Raw genomic sequence first — 25,213 nt, 5'->3', positions numbered from 1 at the left:
TAAACAATCCTGTCATCTATTTCAACATAAGGCATTGACATACCAAACAAACTGAATAGTCCATGGAGAAAAAAAATCAAATGAGTAGATAAATGAATTAACATTTTTTCAAAATTATTTTTCTGTTTTGCGGCGTTCTTTCCGGATTCATAAGCGGGTGAGTACGACATGTTCAGTTTGTTCGTAAGCTTATGGTGTTCGTAGCCAAGCAATCCAAGGTTATATTGAGCCACTTGTTTACTTACCGAATGTGAATCTTTCTTTCCATGTTCACCTATCATTCTCATCCTAACTGGTTTAACAGATTGTAAGTAGCCATGCTTAAACTATCATTTATCAGTAGACAAGATAAAGTTGGTTGAACAAACGAAACGGGTTCCCAATAGAAGGATACAGACAGGATACAATGTTTATCTGTGGATCTGTAGATGAGTGTACAAAGACGCAGCATAGAAAACAAAGTCTTATTTATTATAAAAATTGAATTTCAGCATTCGGCCATATTCTGGTGGAGCTTCGTCAACAAAAGTTAAGAATTAAGAATTGAATACATTAAAATCTTAATCTGTTTCTTTGAGCATTTTTGTACAGTCATCTATTTAAGCAAAAGAAATCTGTTACTTTTCTGAGCCTGCTAACATGGTAAATCCCCGAGAGATGTTGGAAGAACAAAAATAAGGGTTTTGAATTGGGAACGGTAAGACGGATGATTTATACGCTTGGAGCCATCAATATTTTTAACGTGGAAATTTTAGTTCCAAGTATTTTTTTTAATCAGAAACTCTGAATGCAGACGGTAATACTTATTTACTTTGGTATCCTTTGTGATGAGCTGCAGGTTTATGCAGCAATGGAGGTAAAGAGCATAAAAAGGGATGGCATGCGTAAAAGAAGTTAACGATTTGACGTAGGACTCTTTTTAGAATTTGTGACTCGAAAGTGCAATCACGTGTTTTTACTTACGCTTTGCAACTTTAAAAAACTGTGATTTTATTTATTAGCTTTTATTCAGATGGATGAATTAATAATAATAATAATAATAATAATAATAATAATAATAATAATAAAGGAATGATAAAATCGTTTCGGAGTATCGGAGTAGTCAGAACTCCATTATCAAGGAAAATATAAGAGATCATGCGAATTGCAACATATGAAGCGTTTTTGGCGCGAAGAATTAACATAAGAAGGTGCGAAGATCATAAAAATATTATAAAAATACTTTCGCACGAATGGAGTCTGATTGCACGTTGAGATTTGGCTTTAACGCTCTTATAAAAAGCACTTTGTATACTAAGCAGTGAAATTTGTTTCTGCATTTCTTAAAGTACCTATGACACGAAATTTTTTTCTCTTGTTTCTTGTAGTTGGATATCTATAGAAAACGTTTCGAAGCCTTTAAAGTGCTGTAAAAATCTGAAAAAAAGCCTTTTTTTTCGCTTTCAAAATACGCGCGATTTTCCTTCAAATTTGTCCCGGTCATCGCGCGGCCAAAATGGCACGTGACGTCACATTGTGTACCCATATTCTTGGAAGTCAATGGAACTTTCATAAGAGTCGGACTCAAAGGAATCATTAGAATCACTGGACATCTTTGCCTTTCAATGCACTATCTATCTACTACTAAGTACTTCAGAATTCCTCTTAGCGACAACAGACCTTCGCGGCAAAGGTACACAATGTGACGTCACGAATAACTTCAACGGCAATAAACTAGGTCCCAGTCTCCGGGATAGATTTGAAAGCAAATTGCGCGTATTGTGAAAGCGAAAAAAATGCTTTTTACATTTTCCAGCACTTTTAATGCTTAGAAACTTTTCTACAGATATCCAACCACAAGAAACAAGAGAAAAAAGTTTCGTGTCATTTGCACTTTAAGCACTTCGAAACGCTTTAGCATGCCCTCGGGCATTGCCTCGTGCATGTTCTTACAATGTTTGGCAATGGCGGAGGATTGTTGTTTCTGTCCTTTTACGGTGTTATGTGAATGTCCGCGTCTGTAACGTACATAACCCGTATCATACTGGTCACTTTGAAAATCGTAAACAAGACACTGCTGATTTACAATTGGCGGCTTTGATTCCTTCCTATTTGATTCTTGTTCAATTTTTCGGCTCACCAACGCAGGCTTTATGGTGGTGTGTACCTTTGGGCTTAGATCCTTAAGTTGATTCCTCACAATATCTGGTGAGATTTGGTCTTTAAGTGGCACAACCGCTCAAATCGTGTCGTCTGTCTCTTGGGATGATGATAAAAGCTGCTGTTGGTCACAAACTTTGGAGTCAAGGTAGAATTAACGAGAAGTTTGGGATACTTCAACCATGAGAATACTGATTTCAAACGGTCACATTCGTCGGAAAAATGTGTCCAGGATGAAGATAAACGTTTTGCTCGATCAAGCACAGTTCTTAGTAAACCCTGTTTGAAGTGATTGTGGACATGACTCTGATAGTGAAAGAGTAGACCTGAATTGATGGGTTTTACCATACATCTTTGTCTCTCTTTGTGGCGATCGATTCAGCAACTGGATATCCAGAAATGGGTGCATTCCATTGCGTTCTGTTTCCATCGTGAATTTTACGGAGGAATGTGCTTTGTTAAGCGTGTCTAAAAAGTTAGATGCTGTTTCTATATTGGGCATGATGATAAGCGTATGGTCAACATATCTCCGATAGAAAGAAGGGAGTTTACCCTCTCGCTCAAGGTCTTCTTCGATGTGGGACATGAAGACATTAGCTAGTAAACGATTGAGAGGGGATCCCACAGCCACGCCATCAGTTTGTTCGTACAGGGCTCCATTGAATTAGAATAGTTGTCCTTTGGTAGCTACACTGAGGAGGTCCTCAAGATCCGTTTTGGTAAGGTTCAAGTCGTACGTTGTCTTAAACCAATTGTTTGTAAAAGCTTTGTTCGCTTTTTGCCAAACAATAGGGACCTTAAGCAGTCAGGACGGCGACACTAAGGAAGAAGTCGATTAAAAAATTAATTTCTTTTTTAAATTAGAATTTCGAAAGTGGCTGCAGGTGTTTACTATCTTTTACGGCGCCAAACCTCAACCTCAGCATAACGTATAGTAGCAACGCTGAATTCCAAATGGCAATTACAATAATTTGCCATCGCAGTTTCCGTTCGGAGACGACGCAAACTTTGGTGATTTCACGTTGCTGTTTTGCAAAAGAAGGCTAAAAAATGTACAAAGTTTTACAGCGCACGTGCTCTTGTTGCTCTGCCAATTAGATCTTTTGTTTTGCCACGTCCTCGCTGCCGTCAACGCCGTGGTTTGCTTAAGGTCCCTACTATAAGAACATGCACGGGACAATACCCAGGGCCAGCTAAAGCGTTTCGAAGTGCTTAAGAAATGCAGAAAACAATTTGACTGCTTAGTGTACAAAGTGCTTTTTATAAGATCGTTAAAGCCAAATCTCAACGTGCAATCAGACTCCATTCGTGCGAAAGTATTTTTATAATATTTTTATGGTCTTCGTACACTCTTATGTTAATTCTTCGCGCCAAAAACGCTTTATATGTTGCAATTTGCGTGATCTCTTATTTTTTCCTTGCTAATGGAGTTATGACTGCTCCGAAACGTCGGATTTTATCGTTCGTTTTTACAGTTTTACGTCTTAAGAAATCTCTTTTGATACGAATAATAATAGGACTTTAATGGTGCGCAAATTCCATAAAATGTTCAAATGCGCTTACAAGATTAAAAAACCAAGTAAAAAGGTTAAAAAGCTAAACTTACAATGAAGTGTAAACTTACAATAGTTTAAAAAGCTGAAATTACAAATAAAAGTAAACTGACAGTAATAAAAACAACTATGATAACATTGCAATATAGACTACGATTAAAGTCAATGGCATTACACAATGCGCAATAGATTGACAATTAAGCATGAACTATTACCGACTATGGTTTAGAAAAATATCAAATATCTTACTTTCAGAATTCAACTGCACAAGAACTCAGGAATACCGGCCTTGTAAATGTAAGTGGTTTCATATATAAGGGGAAAGTAAAGAATTTCTCGTGCGCAGGTTGAAAATGCTGCACAGATATCCCTTAACTGGCCTTTTATCAACTTCCAAGTTCTTTGTTAAAGATACCTTGGTTTTATCAACTCTGTGGATAATGTGAATTGACCACCACAAAGGGTTTACAAGCTGACGTTTCAAGCGTTAGCTCTGACGATGGACTAACGCCCGAAACGTCACCTTAGACAATTTTTGCGGTGACCCATTTACTTTATCAACTCAATCGACGAAACACTCTCACTAACGCAGCACCAAAATTTCTTTAGAAACCTTACCCCACTCCACTCCTCCCATTTATCGTTGCGAAACACTGAACATGGTGGGCGCTGACTAATTTTTGTCGTGCTAAACAAAGGTAATTTTTTTTATTTTAGCAAGTGAGCGCTTAGTATTTTCTCAGTGAAAATCATAGCTTCCCGAGTTTTAATATTTCTGATTAGAACCTAGATTTTTATTTATCATTCAAAACAATGGCAACTTTTCTCTACTCGAAAATAAAATCATATATATTTGCATTTGCCTGCAGAACTAGTGTGATTTTTGAGAGCAAGTACTTTGTATTTCTAAGCGAAAATTATGTATTAATGTTAATAGCAGGGGAGAGAAAGGGAAAGACAGAAACTTGCAACAAGGGGGTGAGCAACGGTTAAAAGGAAGGAGAGTGGAGAGGGTGAGGGGCGTTAAAAATCATCGTGACAAAGATGGCGGACAGTCACGCCTTTCTATGGCTGATATTCCTTTGCCTCTCTGCATGGACATACCAATGCACAAGTAGTGATATTCACCATCACCTGTCCGTTAACTACCAAAGCACCAGTAGAGGGAAGATTTATGGCTGGAATCAACTACTTCGATGCTGTTCGGCTGTTAATTTAGGCATCGACAGCTATGCTTGACATCGAAAGCATCGTGGAAATTTCTACCTACATGCAAGATTACCTTATTCTGCCAATGGCTCTAGTAGCTATCAAATAAGTCTACTGACGCTCTGCACTTTCACACTTTTTCACACTTTATTTTTCTTTTTCTTACAAAATAATTTCGATTATGTTGACCCGCAGATAGCAAATTTGCTATTCGAGGCGGGTCAATCATCAACAAACATTATTTACAATATATAAAGAAAATTAAAAACTAAATAATTAGATATTGTTAAATTATAAAAAGAAGCATAGCTGGCAAATACATCAATAGTTGTTCAATAAAGTATAGAAGCAAATACATTAGTACTGAAAGCAATCGGATCAATTTGTTTTAATTATGCAGTCCTTAAGTTTAGAGGAGATCTTTTCAACATCAAGATAAGAATCTTCATTATCTAGTATCTGAAATAAAGACGTTTTAATTTGTTTATTAAAGGAATGTTTTGATAACGTTTTGAATTCTTTCGGTATCTTATTCCAAATTTTGACACCAACACGCGAGAAAGCCTTTTTTTGTAGGTTAAGTCTAGAGTACTTTGTACTAAAGAGCTGCGATTTGGATGATCGAGTATTGTAGGTATGAATATGAGATGTTTTAGTAAATAGTTTCAAAATATTAATGGGAGCCCTCTGGTTGTGCACGTCAAACATAAGTTTACTTACGGCTTCATAATATAGGAACGTAACAGGCAGAATTTTTGCTTTGGCAAATAAAGGGATGGCATGCTCTCTTCGATCGGTGAAATAGATTAAGCGCAAAACTCGCTTTTGAAGAACTAAAATCTTGTTTAAATAAGCATTTGACGCATTGCCCCAGGCAAGGAGTCCATAAGTTATATAAGGTAGAATTAATGAATTGTAAATATTTACAAGGATAGTAGAGGGAACGAAGTACCTCAGCTTTGCAATCATCCCTATTGTTTTACTTATTTTTACGATAACAGAGTCAACATGGTTTTTCCATGACAAATTTTGATCAATTAAAACGCCTAGATATTTGATATAACTTTTTTGCTCTAAACTAATTCTTCGGTTTGTCTCACAATCTAAAATACCTATTTGTGGAGAAAAATGCATTTTTTTCTGATGAGGACGAAAAATTAAGAAATTTGATTTTTTTTGTATTCAATGTCAACCTATTTGTAGTTAACCAGTCATGTACGTTATTCAACTCTACATTAACCGTTTGCTCGATCGCCTTAAGATTCTTATCAGCATAAAGTATATTAGTATCATCCGCAAAGAGATAAAATTTTAGTTTATCAGAACAAAGGTGAATGTCATTTATGTAAAGTAAAAATAGAAGAGGTCCAAGGACTGATCCCTGGGGGACACCGCAGGGGGAGATAAGTTTTTTTGATAAATGCTCTCCAATCTGAATTGTTTGTGTTCTATTTTTTAAATATGATTGAAACCAGTCATTTATCAATCCACGGAAACCGTAAAAGTTCAATTTATCGAGTAATATTTCATGATTGACCGTATCAAATGCCTTTTTCAGGTCAATAAAGACACCGCATGAGAAGTACCGTTTATCCATATTACGTAGTATATCTTCGACAATATCAAGTACTGCATGCTCTGTGGAATGTGACTTGCGAAAGCCATACTGTGAGGAGTACAATAGGTTGTTTTTGTCAATAAATTCCTTCACCCGGAAGTACAAAAGTTTTTCAAAAATCCTATTAAAATTAGACAAAAGAGATATTGGTCGATAGTTTGAAGGGTCGGTCTCGTCGTCACTTTTATATATTGGCGTTATTTTAGAAATCTTAAGTTTTGAAGGATAGACACCAAGGATAACAGATAAATTGAAAATATAAGAAAGAACTGGAGATATGATATTGCAAGAAGATTTAAGCAGTTGTGTAGGGCAGGAGTATAAGCCACAGGATTTATTATTTGGTAGGGATAATATTTCCTGTTTAACTTCTTCTGGTGTAATGGGTTTGAAAAAGAAGGAAGAATCAGGTGATTTCAATTTACCAAGATAACTCATATAGTTATCTTTCTTTGGCAATTTACTTGCTAGTAAATTACCAACATTTGCAAAATGCTTATTTAGAATATTTGGTAATCTGGAAGGATTTTGTGTTATTTGATTGTTATTGCTTGGGTCTTTCAGCTTCGTTAACACTCTGCTTTTTGTCCTTTGGTTATTTATTAATTCATTTATTACTTTCCACGTCTTTTTCATATTATTTGTATTTTTCTCAAAGAAATCATAGTAATAACGTTTTTTACTCAAACGAATAAGGTTTGTAATTTTATTTCTATAATATTTATATTTACTATGTATTCCATTAACATACAGCTTGTTCTTTATTTTTATTGATGTCCTTATTCCTTTTGTTATCCACGGTTTTGCAAGTTGTTTAATTTTACGTTTGGATAAAATTTTAACAGGCGCATGGTTATTCACGACTGAATTTAATTTTCTGTAGAAAGATGAGAATAGTTCATCAATATTATTTGTTTTTGAGGCAATAATAGCATCCCAGTCGATCGCGGACAAATCATTTTTAAATTCCTCATAGGAGAATTGAGAGAAGTCGCGTTTTTTAATTGTTTTCTTGATAGGTTTGTCTCGCTTAGATTTCAAAATACAAAATTGAGAAAAATGATCAGAGACATCGGTAATAATGTTTCCACTAATTAGAACTTGATCAGGATTATTAACGAAAATATTATCAATAAGAGAGGCTGAGTTATTACGTACGCGTGTTGGTTTGTCAATAGTTGGAACAAGATAAAAACTTTGTAGGGCCAGTAGGAAATCCTGACTATATGAAGATGATTCCGTCTTTAAAAGACATAGGTTAAAGTCACCCATTAAATAAAGTGTTTTCCCAGTGGAAGCCAGCTTTTCGATTGTATCATTAAAATATTCAATGAATTGATCTGGGGAGTTGTGTTGGCGATAAATTATTCCACATATGACATTTTTTTGTTTCTCATGGGAAATTTCTATCCACAATGCTTGAAACGCCTCGCAAGAGACCCTTTCAAGCACTGTGTAATTAAGGTCTTCATTGATAAAAAGCGCGACGCCTCCTGACGCCAATGGTGTGGCTACGTATTCAAAAGTGTAACCTGGAATTTCAAAGCTAATATTAACAGTCGTTTTAGTTATTTTCGTTTCTGTAAGTCCAAAAAAAACATTCATAGCAACCCTGGGCCTGTAGATAAGTGTACGGTTCCGAAGTTCCCGGGCAAGGAGTGTGGTAAAGCGGTACGCAGTAATCATGACGCCATCTTGTGTTCACAATGCTTGTGCTGGTCTCATGAGAAATGTCTCCAATTGTCTAGAACCGGCTTCCAATATTATTTAGACCATCCAGGTCTGGACTGGCTGTGTTCTCTCTGTTCTCTTCCGCAACTGGCTTCGGAAGACCTTATGGATACAAGTCTTCTTTCTGCTTCGCCAATTATACTCTATCCTCTCGATGGTGAAGCTTGGAACTCATCTATATTTAGCGAAGTCAGCGAAAATGGGTCAGATTCCCTTGCTTGGTACCAGGCCAACATAACGGAATACTATAAGTTCAATCTTAAAACTGCTTATTTAAATATCAACAGCCTGATAAACAAAATAGATGAAAAGAAAGAGATGCTTAGAAGGAACATGTTTAACATTTTATTTGTCCCTGAGATTAAAATCGATGCTACTACTTCCACTTTCCTCCTAGCCCAACCGGGTTTTCGGATTGTTCGCAGAGATCGCAAAAAAGGTGGAGGTGGTCATATTGCCTACATAAGAGCTGATTTGTCAGTGTACAGGAGAGCGAGGCTAGAGCCTGAAGGAGTGGAATCCATCTGCTTGGATGCAACCTAAGGACAATAACAACAGTCGTTTCCGTGTTATAGATCACCAGGCAAATGCAATGAGCTGGAGTTTATGACCTCACTATCCTCCGCTGCAGAAACAATGTATAACACCAGGAAGGAGCTGTTAGTACTCGATGATTATAATCAAGATATGTATGTGAGTATCGCTGAGGGTCGGACTGCAAACAGAAACCTGGTCGACTTTTGTGATCGATTTTGCCTTGCTAAATGATAAAATCACGAAACCGACAAGCGTTGCTGACAAAACAAAGAGCTTTCTCGATGTAATTCTTACAAGTAACAATGAGCGCTTTGTATCCTCAGGCAATTTGCACCTTAGTTTGAGCGACCACGACTTGGTGTTTGTTGTACGCAAAAACAAAATTCCACGTCCAAAACCACGCTTTGTTGAATAGCGCAGCATGAAGCATTTTGATCACGAGAAGTTCTTGGCGGACCTAATTGAAATTCCTTCGGGGACGGCTTACTGTTTCTCAGATCTGAATGATGTATGGGTCATTGGAGCGAATTGTTTGAAGACGTTCTTGATCGGCACGCACCTATTAAGAAAGAATGGGTCCGCGGTAATCAGCTTCCTTGGATAACACCTCAAATTTACCGTGAAATTGCTCTGCGAAACAGGCTTTTCAAAAGGTACAGGAAAAACCCAAAGGACAATACATGGATTGCTTATGAGCTACAGCGTAATAAGATAACTTCACTTAGGCGCAAAGGAATAAGTAAATTTTGTTACGACGCGGCATCGGGAGCGAAACATCCTGGTGAATTTTGGACGAAAATGAAGCCTCTTCTTCCTAATTCTGGCATAAATAAACTAAGTAACATAACTCTTGTTGAGAACGGTGTGGTCACGACTGAACCCAGCCAGGTGGTGGAAATATTTAATAGCTATTTCGACAATGAAGTTTCAACAAATCACCATGAAAATGATTTCAACGATCATCCAAGTGTAAATCGAATCGCTAGCAAAATGCTGCTAGATCAGTTTGTCTTCCAGCCTGTGAGTTACGGCTGTGTTCGTGAAATCTTAGACAATCTAAATCCCCGGAAGGCTGTTGGCGTAGATGGAATTTCACCGCGTCTCTTAATGCTCGTTGCTCCCATCCTAGCGAAGGAGATAACACAGCTGATTAAAGATCTGATTATGAACCAATCATGGCCAGCCGAATGGAAGAGTGGGAACTTGGCACCGGTATTTAAAAAGGATGAGGATACCCACAAAGAAAATTATCGTCCTGTTTCCATTCTTACCGCCATATCTAAAGTGTGCGAGAAGGTTATGTTTGACCAGCTGTACGGCGCTTTCCATGAACATCTCTTTTTTATCTATCTGGGTTCTTGAAGAAACGCTATTGTTGCACCGCACTCTTGAGGATGTCTGAGGACTGGAGACGAAGCCTTGACAACAGGGAGACAGTTATAGCCGTGGTAGAGACCAGTCCAAAGCATTTGATTCTATTAGCCATAACATCCTATTGGCTAGATTAAATGCGTATGGCTTCTCTCCGTCTACATTAAACTTGATTTCTTCCTATTTTTTGGGGCAAAGACAGCAAGTTAAGTTGTCCGGTGTCTGTTCTAGCTACTCAGAAGTAATGGTAGGCGTCCCTCAAGGGTCCGTCCTCACCATTATTATTGATCAACTGAATTATGGAATCACTGGTCAATGCTCGTCTAGTTAAAACACTGAGAGGGGAAGGAAAGCAGCTTTTCGGACCAAATGTCAGACTGATCTTATTTAACTTTTACTCTTTTAGTTATTCTCTTCGTTTTTCTGTTTATTTTGTTTTTCATCTATCACTTACTTTGAATTATGTTTTTCAATTGTCTGCCCAGGTCCTCCCACAATGAATCCTCTGCTCAAGAATCAGTCGGCGGTTGCATATAATTCATTGCTTCAATTCAATTGCTTTGTAAGCGGTATCCCTACACCTGAGGTACTCTGGACTAGGAATGGGACGAATCTCAGTAACAACAACGCTCTCACGATTGTTAGGGCGAGACTGAACGACTCTGGCCAGTACACGTGCAGCGCCAAAAACAGCGAAGGGAGCAAAGAGACAACTTTCTGGATTGAAGTGGCGGGAGGTATGGTTGTCATTTATAAAAAAAAAAAAAGGAAAAGCTGGACTCTATTATCAATTTAATTTTTAAAGTAACAAAAAAGGTCGATTCTTTGGCTCCAAATCAGATTTAAGGGCTTGAAGCCACTTATAGATCTACTTCGTGAAAATGATAAGAAATAAATCAAATGATCATGACATTTAAAGAGCGAGTACATGTCAACTGATATGCAATAGTTTTTTGGTAGCCTTAACCGATTGTTCTTTGGAGTGTCGAGGAATTTTGACTGTATGGATCTCAACGCTCCATTATTTTGACATGGCATTGAATATAAAAAGTTTGTTTAAGATTTGAATTGACCTTCCAATTTCTCTCCTCATCGAATTGTTTGATAAATATCAATGACTGAGGAGTCATGATTTCATGTTCACTATGAGAATTAGTAACAGTGTAGTCGTTATCGTTTGTCAAAGCGGCAATCGGTGCATCATTATGTAGTAAGCATATATTATTGAGGTTTGGAAAGCGATTTTTCTAAAAACGTCCATGAAAAATATTTACCGAATTTGAATTTGCTAAATCAGCGACCAAAATTACAAAGAGATATATGAAAACAATCCTGACGTCATTATGAACTTGTACCTTTGTTACAACAGACAATTTGAGTGTATACAATGACATATTTGATGTAATGTTCTCACGGAATTGAAACCTTTTTGCAATTCTTTTTTTACCATCTTTGCCGAGCTATACATCGAATTACACGTATACTATGATTTTATAGAAAATCGTAATCTTGGAAAATGGCAGCATCGCTTGTTGAAATTACACCTATTACACCTACTAACCAATAAGAAAAGGACGAAGAAATGATTGAATAGATAATAAAATTAGTATCGCCCCGTACGTTTGCTAAGATAGGAAATGTTAGGCAAATAAAAAGTCCATTTTTAACGTCACATTGGGTTCAGCTATACCTTTCTTTATCAAACGCGAAGAAAACTGATTGCGAAATAGCTTGTATTAAAAATAGGTTTGAGAATATTGTAGTTTGCTTTTACTTTGAAACGAACCGGGGGGAGTTTTACATTAAAATGGACAATGCGACCCTTTGTTGAACTTGGTGATCTTTTCACTTTAAGTCTCTCCCCAGATCATTGTGCCTCCAATAGACCAATCTATTGCCGAAGGATACCCTGTAAACTTTAGTTGCAAAGCCACAGGTGTTCCAACACCAACATTAGTCTGGTTTTTTAATAATGGTGGCCTACAACCTGGTATCAATAAAATTGATCAAGAGGGAGCGTCATTCCTGGAATTGCCACGTGTCACAAAAGGGATGGAGGGGACTTACAAGTGTAGAGCAAAAAACAAAGAAAATACGACCAGTTCGTCTGCAACACTGCGTGTTTATGGTAAGTTCAATAAAAAAAAAAAGTAATGTTGTTAATTAACACGATGATGAATAGTAAGATAAAGATGTTGGAGATGAATGTAGACATGAAGATAAAGATGAATTAAAGGTGACGGTGGTGGTGAGGAAGGAGGGAACTAGGAGCTCAAGGATTGTACATATATACTGCTTACGGACTACACGCGACTTCCATTATGAACTCAGGTGTACAGACAGAGAGTTCAAAAGAAGGAATAGGTATAATTATTATTGAAGTTTCATTGTCATCGAGGTAAGGATCTTAAGTCTGAATATGCTCAAGAGTCAATACGAGTGATATTAATCCTAAGTAATAATGTTCTTGAGCCTGTTACATTACGTAGGGATAAGATTTATAACAAATTATTTGACTCTAAAGGAATCCGCTATTTGAGTCAACTGAGTAGATCTGGAAAGGTTAAAAAAACCAAAGAAAATCTAAAAGTAATGGCGCTTTCGTTTGTTGATTAATACGAAATACTTCAAAATATGTATTGTACATTTTAGCTGGAACACTTTAACGAAGATGTTCCTATGACGGAGAGATCCAGGAAGTTCAAGATAGAGCAGGAGAATTTGAAAAGGAAAGCGAAACTAAAGGACCATCTTTACATGTGACACAAAAATTAACAATCTTGACAATAAACAAGGTAGTGAACGAAAAAAAAACTGCTTCCATTCCTGAACATAATATGCGGTAAAATGACGATCAAATGTTCGAAATAATTACCTTCGAAAATTATTTCTCCCGCATCTACATCCACAGAGTTGATTTGCGGGAGAAATAATTACCTTGGATATTTATTTCTCCCGCATCTATATCCACAGAGTTGATTTGCGGAACTTTTTAACTCGTACTGAGACTAAGTCAATTGAAATGTTCGAAGAATATTATTTAAAGGCCACATCTTGATCGGTTCGTTTCCATATCATTGTTTCTTCGTTTGTTTGTTAGTTTGTTTTGTGTAGATACTACAGTTGTAATTTTCAATGTGACATTAGTATTTGAATAGATTTTCTCTCTTCCAATGCAGGAAAAGCCTCTGCTCAAGTTGTTTCAGAGACACATTCAACACTTACAACGGGAGAAGTCCTCGTACTGACCTGCAAAGTCAACGAGGAAACCGTAAACATAACATGGAAAAAAGACGGAGAGCCATTAACAGAACGAGCAGTTATAGAAACCCGATTAGATGAGAAAACTAGCAGACTTGTTATCATTAAGGTTGTGGAAGGGGACAGAGGTGAATATTCTTGTGAAGCAAGTAACCAGCTAGGAACTGTGGCTCGCTCTTCGGTGACATTGGATGTAGAAGGTAGGTTGCTGTGACTGTGAGGCCATCGGTATAAACTATAACCTCGACTTTTTATATTCCTAAACTTTTCCATTGTTGTTTATCCATCTTCTTGAAACTAAGATCATTAGAGTCAGTAGCAGCATTTCAAACGTGGAGATAAATATATAATTTGGCATGATGACGTACATCGTATTACGGGTGCCTGTTTACTTCATATTTCTTATGACTGTTTCCATTTCTGCCGTAAGATGGACATTAGTCTTTAGTGAGTATCATAGGCCATCAGATTGCATCACCTTAGCACAAGCAGTAAATAATACGACTGTCAAATAGCCTCTAACCTCCTGGTTAGCTCAACTGGTATAGCGCTGGATTGTTGTGCGGGAGGTCGAGAGTTCGACTCCGGCCGGACCAACACTTAGGGTCTTTAAATAACTGAGAAGAAAGTGCTGCCTTTATAATAATATCTGCAAATGGTTAGATTTTCTAGTCTTCTCGGATAGGGACGATAAATGGAGGTCCCGTCTCACAAGCTCTTATATGTATTAGAAATTGTGGGACGTTAAATAACCGACACACTCTTCGAAAAGAGTAGGGAACGTAGTGCCCGGTGTTGTGGTCTATCTTTGTGTAGTGCCTAGTCTAGGGTAAATTGGGGAGGGAAGGTGAGATCAATACATGGACTGAAGTGGCTGCATATTACGCCTGATGACTTCTGACGTCCGAGCTCGCATTAACTGATTGTAAAGCGCGACTAATTATCTATATAGTAGTTTGCGCTATATAAATGTTAAGTTGTTGTTGTTACGACAAAAGAGAGAGTAGTAATTCTACCCTTCTACTTTTCTACCCTGAGAATTGGCGAGACCGGATGCGGAAGCTCCTTCCAGCAGCTCACTGGAGTGGTACTACATTGGCGGACCTGTGGCTGCTGTCGTTTTCCTCCTGGCTCTTATGGCATACATTGTGAAGCGCCGTGCGACAGGTAAAAGGAATTTTGCGGAGGTGCCATAGGTTACCTAAACAAAATGATTTGGAACGGCAAATTGCGGCTTTTATATGTCATTGTTTAGGATTATAAGAGAGCTATTTTTAGCAGGTCACATTCTGCATTTCCAAAACTGACATCAAAGGCCACTTTTTACTCCCCGCAATCCCATTAGTTAACCAAATCACAGAAAATGTTTTAAATTATATTCAGATAGTCAGCATAGCAACCCACCTTATTCCTTATTAGTTTTAGTCAAAGTCTAATATAAGTTGCAAGTGACTTCTGAACCGAGTCATAAGTTTTGACTGAGTGAAAGAGGTCATTCTTGCTCACTATTAAGCGATTTCTTCCATCAATAGTCTTGCAAGAGGTGCCTACCAGGTCAAGGTAAGTAGATTTTCTTTGTTGAATACCTACTGTTTGAGTATATGTTTATACCCGAAATTTCCAACTCTTGAAGAAGTCTGAGAAGAGAATTGTTAAGCGCCACCGCTGAGAAAGTTACGTCGCTTTTCAGCTTGGACCTTTTATATTCGTGATAATGAATACACAGCTTAGACTTATCATAGTCATCATTATGAATACACAGGCCGACAAAGGTTTTTCCTTTCGAAGCAGTTACATTTTACGAATCGGCTCTCATGAAATGGCTGTGAAATTTTTGTTGTTGTTAATGTTGTCGTTGTTTTTCTGTTTTGGTTTGATATTTCCTTGACTTGTTTTGACACCTTATTTAGTATTTGTTTGTTTGTTTTTTTTTTATTTATTCTTGACCAGCATGCTGGGTGGCATACTTGTAAGGAAGAGTGAAAGTTTGGGGGTCTTCGCCACTCAGAAAATTGCTGTTGAAATAAGCAACATCCGGAGTCATGTAGACCAATTTGAAATACTACTTAATAATTCGATTATAGGCCGATCCCTACTTGTAGACAGCACTTCGGTTGGTGTTGGTTAGTAATTCATTTTCCGCGTATTAGGCAGGCACGGAAGAAGTATGATATTAAAAAGACTTAAAATGCAAAACAACAAGTCGGCACCAGGTTATCTCCAAATACCGCGTGCGAGGTTCATTCAGTGCTTTTTGAGAATTGAATCGTTGGTTCTGGGATAACGTGTCACGGGTTTAGTAAAGTAGCATCCAAATTTCACTATCTCAACAACTTTTTTACAGGCAAATGGGAACTTTCTGACGCACTTAACATAAATTCTTTCACAGATACTCGTATAGATGCCTTTTTAAATAATGATACAATTAAATGCAATGAAATAAGAAAGCAAGACAATATTAATGCAACTTTAGTTGAAACTTGAAGACACAGAGTACAATAAACTAGACTCAGATATACAACAGCTGACAGGTAAGTCAACCTCGTTTCCATTATTCCCAGCCGGGAACGAGGTTGACAGATAGGTAACAAGCGTAGTTAAATTAGAGTCGTGTTTTCAACTGCACTTATTCAGTGAAGAGCATGATGAAGTTGAGTTGGGTCAGCTGAATACAAATACAGATGGATGGGAGATTGCAGTTGACCGCCTAAACCTTCGCGAGGCTATTGGCAGAGGGGCATTTGGCTCAGTGTGGCGAGCGCTATTGGGTCGGTCCCGTGGCAGACCTGGTAATCGTACAGTTGCTGCTAAGTGCTGCCTACGTAAGTTTATGTTAAGACCTTTCGTTAATTGAAACTTGATTGAACTATCCTCAGCAATGCGAGCGCGCACTGTGTATAAGTTATGTTATGAAAGCGTATAACGGCCGAAAATACTAAAATGATTAAGTCTTACTTTACTTTCATGCCATCTCCGATCACGTGTTGTCCACGTGCGGCGGAGGTCGTTGGTAAATATTTGCAGGAAAATTCCTCCTGACGTCTAATATTTTGCGAACTTACCCTCTGAGAGAAGTTTAACGGAAAGCTTTGTTATGTGACCTCAAAGAGGCCAAGAGAGCATTTAGGCCAAATGTCCCCATATGACATATATATCAAGTACGACTTAACGTAAAGGTGTACTACCTTATTTCGTAAATTAAATTTCGGACCAGTTATAGGTCGTAAAAGCGAAGCAAAACAGATTAATAAAAAGGAAACCATTAAAAAAAACAGCGACAATAACAACAAACAAGCCAAACAATAAAACAAAATAAGTGAACAAAGATGGAGCACGGTGAACAATTGCTAACTGTTCTAGTACTTACTATGACACTTCGACCTTCGGTCTCCTTCCTTTGGAAAAAACTGAAAATCATGGTAACGAACCTACAGAGTTCCTTGGACTTGCTATGAATCTTGGACGAAGTCATTTATAATATAATAAAATTAAACAAAGGATTGCGTAGCATTTGGACAGTAGAGAACAGTTTTGTTTTTTGTTGTTGTTGCTGTTGTTTTTTTGGTGACGATGAATCTAGTTAAGTAGATATCATGTTCAATACAAATGAACAGAAACACCAACCCACTATTTTCTTTGCAAATGTGAATGAGTTTTTGTTAAGATATGTAGATCATATGCAATGTAACGCGTGTTGATTATTGAACACCAAATATACAACAGTCGTAGATGAGTATGTTAGCCACAAAATAAATTGTCTCTATAGATACATCATTGCATTGTTTTTTTCTGTGGTTTTTTAGCAATCTCTGGGGAGCAAGGAAGGCAGGCCCTGCTGAGAGAGATCGATTTATTGAAACTGTTTGGAAGGATGGGCCATGAAAATGTCGTTAAATTCATCGGCTGTGTTACAGTTGGAGGTACTCAGCTATTGTTATGATTGTAATCAGCTAAGTCACAGTATGGATAAAGGCATCTCTAAGGTGAACCGTTGGTAAAATTTAGTTCAAATTGTATGCAGTTTTTTTTTTTTTCTGGCGTTGTTACATTTACATGCTAATTGTGATAAAAGCATCGATTTAGGATGACAAGTCTCTTTCTATTTATCTCCCTTTTTTATTTGTATGTCTTTCCGTTTTTCTGTCTGTCCATAGTTCTCTATCTGCCACATCTGTGTCCCTGTCTTCGTATTTCTATCCTGATTCCTTTCTTTTTCCCCCTCTGTCTCTTCTTTGGTTAATAACAGATGCAACCTAATATATAACTAAATTAAGCATGTACAATTCAGAACCGTTTTTAGAATTTGGAACGTCTTCTCTTCTTCCCTTGCTTATAATGATTTGCAAACGCTTTTTTGAACTTATTTAGCTCAGCCAATACTTATCATGGAATACCTGTGGCGAGGTGACTTGCTGGGTTATCTAAGGAAATCCAGGGGGGTTTTCGACCACTATCATCGTGGGGTCGGAAGGGTCGACCACTTGACAACATATGACATGGTGTTGTTCGCTAAACAGATCGCACATGGTATGACTTTTCTCGCCTCTAGAGGGGTAAGTGCTCATCCTCTTCTTGCATTTCGCAAATCGATCACCATACGACTAAAAATATTAAGCAGATTGGAACACTAACTTACACGAATATGGTCTAAAACAAACCTTTGCTTTCTTTATTCTTCTTTGATGTGAATTGCTTGTTCTATATTTATTTCGTTACTGGCCCTTCGCATCATTTATTTCCTTTTTTCAATGTCAGATAATTCATCGCGATCTTGCAGCTCGCAACATCCTCCTCGATGAGCATCGTGTATGCAAGTTGACTGATTTTGGGCTCTCTTATCAAGATTTCAAATACGGCCCAGGGAATGCTAAGAAGGTAATTTTCAGAATTTTTAATCACTTGCTCAGCGAGTTGTTATTTGACTGTTGAAATTGCCAAATTCATCACACACCATAATGTGAGGTTAGCTTGCTATAGATGCATGTAAATCTAAGGTATAGGCGAGAGATATGTGTTGGGCTGTTGGTATGAAAGATTCAAACTGGGAAAAATTAAACGAAATATGAGCGTATGCCAGTTAATGACGTCAACTAGGCACGCTCTCTTTTTTGAGACCCATAACAAAACTTGAACTGTCCTTACGAACCTTACATCGTTTTATACAGTTTTAACGCAAAACATGTTTCCCCGATCGGAATCCCATTCTAAGCGTCTCGAACTTTTCATCCAAACAAAAACATATTGTACACTGTACCTAAGGAGTGAACGCAGGAAATAAGAAAAACGTGTGTAATGTTCTTTTAAGTGCAAGAATACAAACTCGAACATGTCGAAGGGCAGGGTAACCAGGAGATGTAAAGAAAAAGGAGCCCGTGATTTGTACCAAAAAAAAAAAACCTACAAACGCGTGTACTGCTCTTGAATTTATCGTAACATCTCACAACTTTGGGGAAAAAGGTTTTAAATCTTTATGCAAAATATTTTAAGTTGTACTAAAGTTTCCCGAGATTTCAAAAGCTTATAGTATTTTGGCTACTCATGTAGGGATGTATTCCAATCAAATGGAGTGCACCCGAGATTCTTTTTAGTCATGTGGAACAGCTGTCAACCAAAAGTGATGTGTACGTACTGCATTTGCTATTATATGTATTCTAAGTGCCAACCTGTTTATGATGCTCCCTTAACGAATTAAAGGGATTAGAATAATCAGTGCTTTATTGATCAGAGTGTCTTTAGGAGAAGTCGAGCCGGGGAGTCTAAGGGTAGAGCTGCCGTATAAGATTAGATTAGTAATAAGTTTAACAGGCAACGTTTAAAACTTGAGTAGGCAAAAAAAAAGGGATAAAAAGATGAATAAATGATGAAATGAATAACTATGGAGTTTTTACCTTCAAGGCATTGTTTATATCTCGATAAATATGTTTTTAAACATTTGAAGTATCGGAGTTAAAGATTATTTTTCTACTCCAATTGACATGAATCATCATCCCTCTATTTCTTCCACAGGTGGTCTTATGGCATAGTCCTGTTTGAAATCTTCACAATCGGTATACTCAGTTCACTTATTTACTACTTTACTTTTAGAAAATATATTCGCCGAAATTGTTTGCACAATTACCAACTGAAGGTTATACCATGAGCAGATACAAAAACATTGTATGATAGACAAGTAGTGGCAATACTCAATGTCGCTGATGAATAAAGCATTTATCCGCATTATTTAAAAACCTTTCTCCTTGCATTTTTTTTGTATTTTTTTTTTTTTTTTTTTCGATGATGATGACTATAGATTTTGGACAATGAAATCACTCTGGAATAGAAGTAACTGCAACAATAAGTTAAGCTCTTTTAGTGAATAGAAAAAGTATTATTTGTCCACAGGAGGCATTCCATACGAAGGATGGTCTGAAACCAGAACAATGAGAGAAATCCAACGAGGTTACCGTTTGCCAAAGCCTGAACATATCGAAGACAGTTTGTAAGCTCGGCTTCTTCTATGTAATACTGAACATGGATTGTACAAAGTAAATATAACGTTATATAAATAAAGTGCGATACGATAGCTATCCTAGTCAGGTTTGTTGTGGCTTGCATTAATTTTATCAGATGATGAAAAAGTAATAAAGACAGTGGCGATGATATGAGTACTTCGTGAACCTTAAAATCTATTTAGAATGAATAAATAGCCTTCCTAACAAGTTTATCCTATCAATAAAACCGAAGAAAACAAACCAAACCAAACCTTTTAAAAGTGAGATAAACAATATCCACTTCAGATAGTTCAAAGTTGGTGAGTCAAATTTAGAATAAGAAGGGTTTTCAATCACGGGCTTTATTTCATCTCCTATGTAAAAATGTAAATAACTTTTTTTGTAAAATTAGCATTTCTAGTATAATTGTATCTAGTTTTGATCTCTAATCCTTACGGTAAGAAAATTTCACTGTTTTTCTGTAGATACGCGGTGATGTTGAGCTGCTGGAAATATCAAATCGCCGTTCGGCCACATTTTGTAAACCTCTGCAAAACAATGGATACATATCTTAAAACGAAGGTTTGCCGTACAGCATCTTATTCAGAAAATACCTTTTAAGTTTGTAAACTCTTACAGATGGTGAACTTTGATGGTTTGAAATTTTTTGACAGCTGAACTCTTATTCAACCAATCAGATTATTTGAACTATTCTAGTAGGAATTAGCATGTTTTGCGAGAGTATAGAACATACTTAAGACACTTTTGCTTCTTCGAATATTAAAATTTGTTTTGAAAATAGTGGGTAATGCGTTGGGAATTTGACAGATTATTTTTTTTTATAAAGCAAACGATAAAGAAGGAGTGATAAACAACACTCGACTATGTGCTTTAAAACAGACCAGAACACAGTCAAGGCTTGTTTATTCGATAATTAATGACGAATATGGAACAGATATTAAAGTGTATGAAAGCGATCCTCGCATTAATGAGCCCTACTTATGTAGTAGTGGAGATAAGGCCTGAAAAAAATTCAGGCTCTACGATACCGGTGCAATGCCCTACCAACTGAGCTAACAAGCCAAATGGGAGCTGGTAATTACGCTGGTTCGTCTTAAATCCATCAAAGGGATATAAATCAGTATTTTGAATATATGAAAATCATATATGCGTACTGCGGTTTCATGAAACGTATGAAAGCGATCCTCGCAGTAATAATTATTTCCACTACTACATAAGTAGGTTTCATTACGGCGAGGATCGTTTTAATTTCATACATTTCATGAAACCGCAGTACATATAAATGATTTTCACGTATTCAAAATTAATTGAGATGTTAAAGTGATATTTTAGTGAGTTTAGAAGACAGAGGTCGACCTTACCTGTTTTCGACTTTTTATCAATTCATGCACGTTAATCGGTGTCTGTCTTTGCAATCGATATCTAACCTTTATCAGATAATTCATATTTGGATTGTTCGTCGTTTCATTGTTGACAGTCATCAACTCACTGATTATTCAACATACTAAATTCCTGATTGCCTTTTAATCCTTATCACAGACATATGTGGATATCGTGAACATGGACAAGTATGATCACGATAAGTATAAGTTTATCGATGATCGTGGAGCTGCTGCAAACCGAGAAGATGCAGCACCAGATGAGCAAGGAGCAGCTGCAGCAAATCTCAACCTTGAAGGGGGTGAACATGGTGCTTCTGGATATCCTTTTGGAGCTGCAATAGACGATGGTACTACAGCTTTCCCTCTCACAATTAGCGTAGGAGACGAAGGAGCAGCTGCGGCAAATCCCGACTGTGAAGGGGGTGATCATGGTTCTACTGCGCATCCTTTTGTGGTTGCAATAGACGGCGGTGCTACAGCTCTACCCTTCGGAGTCTGTGTAGCAGACGAAGCAGCAACTGCAGCTAAACCCGACCGTGAGGTGGGTGAACACGGTGCTACTGCGTATCCATTCGTGGCTGCAACAGAAGATGGTGCGAGAGCTTTCCCTCTCGCAATCAAAGTAGAAGAGGGTGGGGCAGCACACTTTTTTAAGAACGATGAAAAAGGTACTGATGCCTCAGAGTACCTTTTCGAGTGTGATACTTTACTATACCTCAGCGAGAGCGAGGGAGAAGATATCGATGGCTCTGATTGCCCTCTTGCGATCGAGGAAGAAGATATTGATCCTTTGCCATCTAATTTGGCGATGGACGATAATGGTCTTGGTACTCTGGCAGGCCCCATTGTGACTGACGAGGAAAATCCTGATTGTTCAACATGCTTTCTTGTCATTGAGAAGGAAAATTCCAGCAACTCAGCATTCTCCTCTCTGATTGGAGAAGAAGGTTTGGAAGCCACAGCATGCCCTCCTGTAATTGAAACAGAAGATCCTAACTCTTTAGCACACCCCCCTGCCACTGAGGTGAACAGACCTGATGCCTCACAATCTCATCCCGTAATCGGGGAAGAAGATGTCGATTCCTTAGAATACCCTTCCCTGATTGAAGGAGAAGGCCATATTGATTCCGCCTTCTCTCCAGAGGTCGAAGAAGGTACAACAAGCAAACCTGAAACTAATGCTGATGATCAAGGTGCTGCAGTAGTACAATCTGTAAAGGAGACAGGGGAAGAAGAACTTAAGACTTTCCAACTTAAGAATACTAAATATGAACAAGACTACTGTGGAAAACATATGGAGGACCAATGTGATGCAGTAGAACTTTATGATGAAGAGGTTGGTGTACAAGAGTATAATGATTACCAACTAACGGCTGTGGATACAGATGAAACCGGAAATGAGGAAGACGAGGAGACATCCGAAGGAACTCCTCTTGTGCAGGACTGAGGCATGAATGATACCAGAACTGCTTAACCTCCAATGTTGTAGTCTCATATCACTCAGTATTAATTTGTAGTTTTGATTTCGAGAACCTTAAGCTTACTTTTTTGTAGCTCCTGATTTTAAGGCGTAATGTTCATTTTACATTTGTAATGCTTCCTTAGCGATGATAATCATTTTTTAAGTTTATAAATGGAGGTTAAGTGGAAGTTTCCTTGAAAAAAAGCTTGCTTATTTACTTTACTTTTACACTACTTAGGTTAGCGTTTATTCACTTGTTGCACCCGTGAGTGCTTTTTTCCTTATCGACTGTAGGCTGATAGAGACAAAAAGATACAAAAAAAGGCATCGCTGTTAAGATTATTGTTATAGCTGATTAAGTCAGACATGCATGATAAATTTGTCAGTGTTTTTCTAAGTGTAAGTGATATTTCCTAATCTTTTTAAGTGCATTGTAGAGAAAGAAGATGCCATTTGTTTGTTCGTCTCTGTAAAGAACTTATAGTTACCGGCATGGACGACAAACTAATACATGTCGATATCTCTGAAGCCACCATCAATATTTACCTTGGTAAAAATAATTAACTTGTTCTAAATCACTCTTAAAACAATGCTTCAATAAACTTATATAAGCTAAACTCGTTTTGTTTACTCCAACGATTGCTACAAAGTTGCTGGTTCGGATCAGACAACCTTCAGGGGGAAAAAGGCAAACGTGCAGAAAAAGTCTTAAAGAATAGAAGAGACAAAAGGAGAAGAAGATTAAGGTGGGCAAATCTAATTGTATATTTTAAGGAAACCATAAACCTAAGTGTTAGAGGGTAAGAATTAAGAAAATCCAGTAGCACCGCGCTCGTTCTGATAATTGTATTTTCCTTTCCCAAGCTTACGCTCGCTTTGCAACCAGATGTAACATATTTCCAAAGCAATTTTTCACTCACTTATTTTCGTATCATGTTTTTCGACACAACTACTGACTTACTTCTCTTTCGTAATCGAGTTGTCTATTCCAATTCGTTGATTAGATGGGTGGTATTGAGCTGATTAGTCTTTAAATGTTATTTTACATTGACTGCTTCTTATGATAATAGCCTTAGCTATTACGCTTATCATTGTCTAAGGAGGTGTTTGAGAAGTTTGAAACATATATGACCACATGCCAATCTAATGATTCATTCTGCATATGTTAGCCAAAGAGAGCTATTCTAAGGATCAAGGCAGCTTTGTTTTCTGCTCTTTATCTCCTTTCGGCATCTCGGAAGCAAGTGTTTAAATGTTCTTGATAGCACAGGAGATTTCATCTATGATTACAAGGAGGCTGAGTACGTCCTACACTCCCAATCTGATCAGAATGGTGCATTGCTGTATCTTGTACAAGGAAGTTGTGGCTCTTTGCCATGCCCTCTACACGTCTCCGGAAGATAGCTGGCATGCGCTGTGTGTACAAACGCTCGCTTAGGGGAGGTCTGACTCATATCCGAAACTAAGAGCATACATAACGCTGAGTACGGACTGAGGCTCCTTAACACGTAAAGGAAGTAATAAAGCATAGATAGCTGGAGTTCATAGTTTCGAGCCGAGAGGAATGTTTAGCGTAATAAAAAGACGCAGCAAAATCAAATTATTATTGCAGAGCATAGTCTTCCCCCCCCCCCCCCTCTTGTCTATTAAGCGTCGCTACCTCAGCATTTCACTAGAGGAACAAAACGATTAGTAAACGAACATGAATTATAGCTAGTAAGGGTTCTACTGCTATTTCATTTCTAAATCAAAGTAAACTGATATCATGTTCAAGTCCAGAGTGAGCGAAATTGCTTTTGTCTCTTTGTCCTGAAAAAACTCAATACTTACAGCAGCTATTCTTTCGTTACCAAATAGGTTTACCGTGATGAGTCTCGTTCTTTTAAATAAAATAATTTTTTAGGAGTTTTTGACCGTTTCAACAGAAGAATTCCAATGCTGCCCGAAATAACCACCAACACCTCTTTTAAGAAAGTATCTTTAGTTTCTGTTCACCTGAGCCGTAGAGCCAAGACGTAAGCGAACAATTGAAGCACTTATCTTGTTAGTCTAATTAAGAGGGTTTTTTCACAGACCCACTGTTAGTGATGACGAGGGAAATCTCGCAGTTATCACATTTAGTCAGTACATCATTGGCCAAGAAAATTCACAATAGATATGATGTGTGTTAATAAAGACAGGACTGAGCCATTTCGCCTTAGGGGATGTTTTATTACCGAGCTATCTGCATAAATAATCTAGTTAATCACCGTCATTTTTTCTGATATTGTCTATATTTCAATCAATAAAGATCGGTCAGCCAAAGAGTTAAGCTCGTAAATTATATTGAGTGACCAGATACTGTTTTTATTTTTAGGTTACATGATTTACAATAAACTGCAATCTAGTTAGGATAGAGTTTTTCTTTTCGTTGTTGTTGTGGGGATAACGAGGACAATCTCACAGTTATTACAATTAAT

General features: G+C 37.5%; 3 protein-coding genes and 1 pseudogene across 3 annotated transcripts in view; 2 read left to right on the top strand and 2 right to left on the bottom strand.

Moving 5' to 3' along the window:
* The window catches only part of LOC148726487 (neuronal pentraxin-1-like), a 71,145-nt gene that overhangs the window by 28,825 nt on the left and 17,107 nt on the right, over window positions 1-25,213 (bottom strand). The window lies entirely within an intron of this gene.
* On the bottom strand, window positions 1,164-2,816 carry LOC111335548 (uncharacterized; annotated as a pseudogene).
* On the top strand, window positions 3,705-14,810 carry LOC148726490 (contactin-5-like). Its single transcript, XM_088729066.1, has 5 exons — window positions 3,705-3,989; window positions 10,644-10,895; window positions 12,014-12,286; window positions 13,338-13,619; window positions 14,458-14,810. Exons 1-5 carry the CDS (start codon window positions 3,896-3,898, stop codon window positions 14,613-14,615), a joined length of 1,059 nt encoding a protein of 352 aa, XP_088585192.1. The 5' UTR covers window positions 3,705-3,895; the 3' UTR covers window positions 14,616-14,810.
* LOC111346788 (uncharacterized) lies at window positions 16,060-22,739 on the top strand. Its single transcript, XM_088729051.1, has 9 exons — window positions 16,060-16,241; window positions 17,223-17,339; window positions 17,788-17,972; window positions 18,175-18,294; window positions 18,964-19,040; window positions 19,426-19,466; window positions 19,801-19,897; window positions 20,375-20,471; window positions 21,450-22,739. Exons 2-9 carry the CDS (start codon window positions 17,291-17,293, stop codon window positions 22,737-22,739), a joined length of 1,956 nt encoding a protein of 651 aa, XP_088585177.1. The 5' UTR covers window positions 16,060-16,241; window positions 17,223-17,290.

Source organism: Stylophora pistillata, chromosome 7 (assembly GCF_964205215.1).
Source record: "Stylophora pistillata chromosome 7, jaStyPist1.2, whole genome shotgun sequence".
Taxonomy (NCBI): domain Eukaryota; kingdom Metazoa; phylum Cnidaria; class Anthozoa; order Scleractinia; family Pocilloporidae; genus Stylophora; species Stylophora pistillata.
Note: the sequence above shows the minus strand (reverse complement) of the source record. Positions and strands in the feature narration are given on the sequence as shown.

Bases quoted from the DNA above. Each gene is read 5' to 3' on its own strand.
- LOC148726490 (XM_088729066.1), top strand. From the start codon at position 3,896: ATGAACTATTACCGACTATGGTTTAGAAAAATATCAAATATCTTACTT. The intron at 12,287-13,337 runs GTAAGTTCAATA...CTTCCAATGCAG, and splicing joins TGCAACACTGCGTGTTTATG to GAAAAGCCTCTGCTCAAGTT. The intron at 13,620-14,457 runs GTAGGTTGCTGT...TTCTACCCTGAG, and splicing joins GGTGACATTGGATGTAGAAG to AATTGGCGAGACCGGATGCG.
- LOC111346788 (XM_088729051.1), top strand. From the start codon at position 17,291: ATGGGCCATGAAAATGTCGTTAAATTCATCGGCTGTGTTACAGTTGGA. The intron at 17,973-18,174 runs GTAAGTGCTCAT...TTTCAATGTCAG, and splicing joins CTTTTCTCGCCTCTAGAGGG to ATAATTCATCGCGATCTTGC. The intron at 18,295-18,963 runs GTAATTTTCAGA...CTACTCATGTAG, and splicing joins GCCCAGGGAATGCTAAGAAG to GGATGTATTCCAATCAAATG.